Source organism: Castanea sativa, chromosome 1 (genome assembly GCF_040712315.1).
Source record: "Castanea sativa cultivar Marrone di Chiusa Pesio chromosome 1, ASM4071231v1".
In the NCBI taxonomy this organism is placed as follows: Eukaryota; Viridiplantae; Streptophyta; class Magnoliopsida; order Fagales; family Fagaceae; genus Castanea; species Castanea sativa.
Window position 1 is genome coordinate 61,143,251 of NC_134013.1, and position 8,511 is coordinate 61,151,761.

The 8,511-nt window shown below is 36.8% G+C and overlaps 1 protein-coding gene across 1 annotated transcript; it reads left to right on the forward strand.

Moving 5' to 3' along the window:
- Positions 1 to 1,821: 1,821 nt before the first annotated feature.
- LOC142622313 (chalcone synthase) lies at positions 1,822 to 3,957 on the forward strand. The gene is made up of 2 exons (XM_075795765.1): positions 1,822 to 2,178; positions 2,673 to 3,957. Exons 1-2 carry the CDS (start codon positions 1,998 to 2,000, stop codon positions 3,674 to 3,676), a joined length of 1,185 nt encoding a protein of 394 aa, XP_075651880.1. The 5' UTR covers positions 1,822 to 1,997; the 3' UTR covers positions 3,677 to 3,957.
- The last annotated feature ends 4,554 nt before the right edge of the window (positions 3,958 to 8,511 follow it).

Below are 8,511 nucleotides of genomic sequence, written 5' to 3' on the forward strand. Positions count from 1 at the left end.
TATATATAGCATTAAAATTTCAAAAAAGAAGAAGTTATCAATTCTAAATAAATTAACATAGGGAACCATCAGCGAGAAAAATCACTAAAGTTATAGCCACCTCTTCTAAGTTGAGGACAGGGGAGGTTTCCATCTTCATTCTTCAACATGAGAAACTAAGTTTATTTACCCTCACCAAACCGGCAATAATAATAAATAAATAAAAAAGATGTTATTTTCACAATATTTTTACAACATTTTCACAACAAATTATAGGTGGTTAGTTGTTATTGGTTCAAATTTGAACCTAACACTAAAATTAGTTTTTTGCTCCAATAATAACAACCAGTGACAACCTACCACGTAAAATTTGTTGTAAAAATGTTGTAGAAATATTGTGGATATATCATTTCTCCAAAAAAATAGAGAGAGAATCGTTAGTTTTAAGGAAACACAGGGAACATTAACAAATTAAAAAAGACATGACTAATAAAGTTCAGCCACCGATCTTCCAAGTTGGGGGAGACTTCTAATTTTTAAACAGACTAGTGAAGAAACATTATGGGCAGTGTTTATTCCATTCATGCATACAACATGCTGTTTTTCCCGAACATTATTTCTTATATGTATCCTCAAGGCCCGCCTGACTATTAGTCAATGAGATTAGAAATTAAACAAACTGACATTCTTTGACACGAAACCAAGTTTAATTACGTCACCTCACCAAGGGAATTACTATTAATTAATTCTAAAGAAACATAGGGAACCATAAACAACATCAACAAAAAAAAAAAAGACATGACTAAAGTTAGACCACCTCTTCCAAGTTAAGGAGGCTTCCCATTTTTAAAAGACTTGTGAAGATCGAACCCTTATATGTCGTATTATACGAGCGAGAGAAATGGTCTGGGACCATAATTAACTGCCTTGCCTTCCTGCGTTTTATTTTTCTTAAATGCAATGTCTGTCCGGTGAAGGAAAAAAAAAAGGGTACGTCAGTAGGTGGAGTGTCCATACTTGTGAATGGCACACCATCTAGTCAAACATTAATACAAGGCATTTAGGTCTTCTTCAGGACAAAGTACTTTTTCCGCCAATCACCTCCAAGTCTCCTCTCTTTTTATCTTTATTTTTTTTCCCTTCTTTTTTTGTTTTAAATCTTATTTCTGTCTTTTTTTTTATTATTATCAATTTTTATAATTTCAAAAAATTTATTTAGTCTTAGGAAACAAAACATTCATAGAGTGAGTTAAATTAGGATCACAATAAAAATTCATAACAATAACTAATATTTACATAGTACTTCACATTTGGGTCCATTATAATTTACAATTTAGAATTTGTATTTCAGTGGTTCTTTTTTTGATAAATATACTAAATTTTCAATTAAATGCATCCGTTCCTTAATTATTCCTCTACATTATCAACTAAAGACATTAATTAGTTTTATGATGCATGTCACGTTTAAACTTTAAATGTTTTATTCGACAACAAATTTTTTTATCAATTGAGTTAACTAAAACTTACATTTTGAGCTATTCATTTGTGAGCTAGTGGTAATAAAAATAAAGGGATACTGTTAAATTGTTTCAAATTGTTGTTGGTGAGGTAAGTTAAATTGACAAAACATAAGTGGCTTATAAGAGAATTTTGGAAACAGAAGGGACTAGAAAAAAATCTCAAAATGTTAGGAGTCGACATGCAAACCAACTTCATGAATAAATGTGGCTGCATATCTACCACCGGTTAAAGTGCCTAACCCCAAAGCTCACGTGGATCACCAAATGGCCGTCTATTCAACCTACCTCATTCCCTCTTATATATACTCTGCCTTTGCTCTCCTTGTCATCTCGTCCCCAAAAACCAAAACACAAACAAACTTTTTCAGCAAAGTAATTTCAGTATCACAAGCATCGCTTAGAGCTTAAAAAAAAAAATTTAGTCCGATCAAGTTCTTGGTTAACTCGGTCTCTGCTAGCTCTTTGAGAGAGACTAAGATCAAGTTCAGGCTGTCACACATGGCTTCGTCTTTGGATGCAATCCGTAAGGCTCAGAGAGCAGAAGGTCCAGCCACCATTTTAGCCATTGGCACAGCCACTCCCTCCAACTGTGTCTCTCAGGCCGACTATCCAGACTATTACTTCCGAATCACCAAGAGCGAGCACATGACCGAGTTGAAGGAGAAGTTCAAACGCATGTGTATGTATTCGCATCTATCATACGTAATATTAGTAATTTAGTACGTACTAGTAATTTTTATGCATCCCATATATTGTGTAGCAAAGATCAACTAAATTAATTTTGCTTTTTTTCATAATTTGATTGTTATAAGCGAGTAACTTAATACTTCATGCTTGTTATTTACAAAATGCACCGAAGTGGTGCTATTTACTCTTGCTAAATAAATCTCCACTTGAAATGGAGTTTATTAATTATTTCTTAGATTATATAAAATTTTCAATAATTTTTTAGTTTTATACGTTTATAGTCTAAAATCATGAAATAAATTCAATTAGAAAAAATCTTGTATAGGTCTTGCGTATAAAATTTATGTGAGACTGCACGTAAGCCCACATAAGTTGTATACGCAAGACGTATAAGATAACTTCTTATTCATTTCAAATTTAGATGAATTTTTTTTTTCTGTAAACTACTAATTTTTCCAATCCATGCACCATTTGTACTAATTACAGGTGACAAATCGATGATAAAGAAGCGTTATATGCACTTGAATGAGGAGATTTTGAATGAAAACCCAAAGATGTGTGAGTACATGGCTCCATCACTTGACGCACGTCAAGATATAGTAGTGGTGGAGGTTCCAAAGTTGGGAAAAGAAGCAGCAACAAAGGCAATCAAAGAGTGGGGGCAACCCAAATCCAAGATCACCCACCTTGTCTTTTGTACAACCTCAGGTGTAGACATGCCTGGTGCAGATTACCAACTCACCAAGCTTCTTGGCCTTCGACCCTCAGTGAAGAGGCTCATGATGTATCAACAAGGTTGCTTTGCTGGTGGGACAGTGCTTCGTCTTGCCAAGGATTTGGCTGAGAACAACAGGGGCGCTCGTGTTCTTGTGGTTTGCTCTGAGATCACAGCAGTTACTTTTCGTGGACCTTCTGATTCCCACTTGGACTCATTGGTGGGTCAAGCACTTTTTGGCGATGGTGCAGCTGCTGTGATTATTGGGGCTGACCCAGATACTAAAGTTGAGCGTCCACTGTTTCAACTTGTGTCAGCTGCACAGACAATTCTACCAGATTCTGATGGTGCAATCGATGGACATTTACGTGAAGTGGGTCTCACTTTTCACTTGCTAAAAGATGTACCTGGGATTATATCAAAGAACATAGAGAAAAGCTTGGTTGAAGCTTTTACTCCAATTGGTATAAGCGATTGGAACTCTCTGTTCTGGATTGCACACCCAGGTGGTCCGGCCATTCTTGACCAGGTTGAGATCAAGCTAGGACTCAAAGAAGAGAAACTTAGATCGACCCGTCACGTTCTGAGTGAGTATGGGAACATGTCTAGTGCATGTGTGTTGTTTATATTAGATGAAATGAGGAAGAGCTCTGCTGAAAATGGAAAAGCCACCACAGGTGAAGGGTTGGATTGGGGTGTTTTGTTTGGATTTGGACCTGGTTTGACTGTCGAGACAGTTGTGCTACACAGTGTCCCCGTGGAGACCAGTCACTGATGATGATGAAGAATCTCTCTGTGTGCTCGCGATGAGTGAGAATGAAATTATCTCGGCAGGGTTAAAGGCAAAAAATATGATCATTTTCCAATAAAGAGACCGTTCCGTTGATTGGTGCTCCTTAGTAATAATATTCTTCTACTACATTAATGGTTGTAATTTGTATTATTATTTTTTTTTTTTTTGGAAACTGTTTGTAATTTGTATTAATTGTTTAGCATTTAAAAAATATGGATGGCCTCGTGAAGGCCGAATGGGCAGGTTGGTTCACGTTCTTGCAACAACTAGTCAACTACCTTTCAATTCTTGTTTTTATTTTATTTTATTTTTTAATTTTCCTTTCCTTTTCTTTTTCTTTTTTGGGTTTATTTAATAGGCCAAGATTATATTGACCTCTTAGGTAAATTATTCAATTAATTAGTCAAGTGAATTAATTAAGTCAATTTAACATGCAATACGTGTGGTAGCACAAACAAATTACCAAATAACTAAATGCAATGAAAATTAAATTTGACACGGGTGATCTGTTTACGAATGAAGAAAACCATCGAGGCACCGGGTGAATTTAAAGCTACCACTCCCGAGAATCTGCTATTATCAAAATAAGCGGTTACAAGTAAAGGAATCACAGTATCTTATACCAACCTACAGCTGAATCCTTACCCCAATATACACAATTGTACTTGTGCGGATCTCAATACGTAACTAACCAATCGATGTGCGGATCCCAGTACGCGGCTTACTCTTTTGCCAAATCCCAGTACGTGACTAACACACCAACTTGAGAAAGATGTTGGCTGCAAAGTTCTTCAGTTTATCCACACGATGAAGATCAAGAAGCTTCTTGATTACAAAATCTTACGGCGTACAAACGCAGCAGCTTCTTCAAGAAAAATATGAACTTGGGCAAATTGTATCTAGTTACAAATTGAGTGAATAATCACTTTTCATCAAGTTGTATCACCTTTGACAACCCTTAAAATAATTCTTATATATATCTAGGGTTGTGAGAAAAGAAACCCTACACAAATAGCTTGAATATGTGTGAAAAATAAATCTGGTAATCTGATTTTCGTAAATCTCGATAGATAGATTATTTGTTGAGCATCGGGCTAAAATTCCCTTTTAAATCTCGATAGATACAATCTGTCGAGCTATTTGTCGAGTTTTAAAATACAGCACTTCTTCACTTGTTTCTTGAATAGATTTGCATGGTTTTAACTCTTGACTTAAACACTATGTTGCTTGAAGACTTAAACCATCCTAGATCTACTCAATTACAAGTAAAGTGTGTTTTGTCAAAGGATATGTTCATAACAAGTTCCACATATGTCTTAACAATCTCCCCCTTTGGCAACCCGTGACAAAGCCACAACAAACAAATGAAATATGAGAGAAGTCATAAATCACGCAACTTATACTCACTTGTTGAATACAATAAAATCTAATCCTAACACAAACTCTTGAAAAACTTTGCAAAAAGAGAGTTCATGGCATGATAGATTTTGACAACCTGTATTTCTGAAACACTTTAAACAAAACTCATCAAGGCATCTTAGTGTGAAACAAATATAAAAGATTGCATACATAAGAAACATGTGTATAAAGAGAGAAAAAAGAAACAACACATAGAGAGATAAGTGAAAGTGATAACAACATCATATATAGATAAGTTCAAAGTTTGCTATCACTAAGTGGTCACATGACGGATGTACAAAAAGATAATGTATCTAAAGAGAAAAGAAATATGCATAAATCCTCACCACATCCCTCAAGACAAAAAAAAAAAAAAAAACCTCCCCCTAACAACAAGGTCTCATGCTAACTCTCCCCCTAAGTACATGATGTTGGAAAATTTAGACCACCGTTGATAGAATTAACAAGTTTTAAACCCAAGTTGTTAATTAAATTTATTATGTATAAAACTTGTTAAAACAAACTAACATCAATATCATGAACAGTGGAAAATTAAATAAGAGAAGATATGATGACCCAAGAAAACCAATGAAATAAACTAGTTTCACAGTAAAAAACCTGGGGGAAAACCTTTCCAAAAATCAATTCACTATAGTAAAGAGACTTTTCAAATCTAGTACAAAACATTTGTCCCTAGACTCTACAATCCCCATAAATGAACTTATAGCAGAAACATTCTACTGCTTTAGAACCTCTGAACTCTTCAATATATGAACGCCACCCTTTGATGCATGGATCTCAGTACATGATTAACTCCTTTACACGAATCACAGTACGTGACTCACTCACCAACTTGAGAAAGAAGAATGTTGGCTGCAAAATTCTTCACTTCATCAACAATAAAGATCAATAAGCACTTGGTTACAAAACCCTAAGGTGTAAAGAAGCAGTAGCTTCTTTTAGAAAAAATAAGGCCTCAGTCACCTTTTGTATGTGTTCTCCTTTTATTCTCTTATGTGACGGCTTTTAAAATAAGCCTTATATATGTCTAGGGTTGTGAGAAAATAAACCCTACACATACATGTCAGCATGGGCCGAAAATCAGATCTAAAAATCTGAATTTCGTAATTCTCGATAGATACCGTATTTGTCAACAGCTGTTGAGATCTCGATAGATAGCTATATGTCGAGAGCTATTGAGCTTTAATAAATCAGCACTTCTTCACTTGTTTCTTGGACAGACTTGTATGGCTTTAACACTTGAACTTGAAACCTTGTTCCTTGAAGTATTAAACACATCCTAGATCTACCCAATTACAAGTAAAGTGCGTTTTGTCAAAGAATTAGTCAATACATGATGTTATGTGTTCCTAACATGAATCACATGTGTCCTAATACATGACTACTCTCATACCTAAAATTACTTCCCCTTTTTGTCACGAATGACAAAGGGCAAGTCATTGAGAAGTAGTTAAAGAGCTAGCATCCTCATCCTTATCATCATCATCGAAGCCATCATCATCATCATCGTCCTCGTCTTTTGAAGCCCGTGGAGATGGAGAGGAAGAAGCAACGAAGCCAAGGTGAGCCTCACGTTGTGCAATACGACCCACAAGGGTGGTCACCAGATTTATCTCATCAGTGAGAGTGTCAAGGCGAGCATCCATGCGCTGAAACTGTGTCATGGTTGCCTCAAGAGTCACACCACCTGCTAAAGAAGAACGAGCGGAGGTGGATGGAGTGAAGGAGGCTGGAGGAATTGCCATCTCGATCCGTGGCCACTTTGGTCGAAGCTGGGCCTTACTCCGTCTAATGGACGCCACACTTAAGGCACCCATGAAGGTGAAGTGAGTAGACTCGGGATAAGAGACATAAGAGTGGTGAATGATCCTCGTGATAGCAAAAGGAAAGATAAGCTTATCACGGGTCGTCGTATCCTTATAGACATCTATAAGGGAGATAATGAAATAAGAAGGAAAGTCTATAGTAAGGTCCTCAATGAGGGACAACAAAAAGCGAGCACGAGGCTCAGTAATAGAATTATAGTGAGACAAGGGATAGAGAACAAATGTCCTCACCATATGTAGGAACCTCTGACCTTTTGCAAAGCCCGAGCATGAGGTGTTTTGACGCTCACCCCATAAAGAAGGTGTCTCATAAAAGAGAGACAGAAGTGTCTTTGGACACAGTCTTCAGACGTGGACATCTGGGGTAATCAGGATGCGATTTTCTTGGAACATGTAGCACTTCAGAGATAAACTCCGGAGTAACTATTAAACAAGTACCTCGAACAAATGTAACAAACTAAGGTATTGAAGAATCAAAACCATGCATATTGGAGTAGAACTCCTGTATGATCACAGAGGGACAACTCACGGGTATCTCACATAGAGATTCCCAACCCCGCCTGTTTATGACAGTCGAAGTATCAGAAAAGCCCGATAGGATAACGTGGTGTTCCGAATGAATGCCACATTTGGAGAAGTTTTTTGAGAAGTCCTTACGGGTCTTTTCATCACAGAACCTAACATGTAGAGGTATAGGATCAGAAGATGATGCCTCGGAATGAAGAGGGTTCCACAACAAGGTAGTTTTGCACTTGGGTGCCATGCGTAGACTAATCGAGAAAGAGAGTGAGAGAGGGAGACAAGCAGAAAGGCACCATCAACAAAGAGTACCAGAATATGGAAAAGAAAATGTACGTATGCATGAACAATGCATGAGCATGTGACGTGCAACAAAAATGCATCATGGGCTCAACCTAATCCAATCCTAACAGCACACAAGGTTCCAACATAGAAACACACATCTATAATGCATGAAACATTGTGAAAATGTAAATGTAATGCAATGCATGAGCATATAACATCATATAAGCAAAACCTAACCCAAAAATTTCACAAAAAAACTCAACAATTTTCAAAAACCCCAAAAATTTCACAAAAACCCAAAACCTAGGTCTAAATACGTGCAATGCATGAAGAAAGAAAGATTGGAGAAGCTTACCAGAGGGAAAAAGCAGGGATTGGGCCGAAATACAAGTGGGTTTAAGGTTTAGAGTGAAAAGAAAGAGTTTGGGAGGTGAAGAGACAGTTTCTGTCGAGAGAAGTCGAAGAAAAATGAATCTGATTTCGCGTTGGATCTATTTAAAGAAAGCGCGTCTCGATGGATCGAGGATCTATCGAGATTCTGTCGAGCACTAATTCTCGACAGATAAATCTGTCGAGGTGTTGAGAATTTTCGACGGAAAAAAATACCTCAATGGATCGAGAAGCTGTTGAGAAGCTATCGGCCAGACAGAAACTTTCTTGATGGATTGAGAATCTGTCGAGAAGCTATCAAGACAAATTCCAAAAAGTTTCGATAGATCGAAGATGCATTAAGATCTATCGAGAAAAAGAAGTCCAAGGGTCTCGATA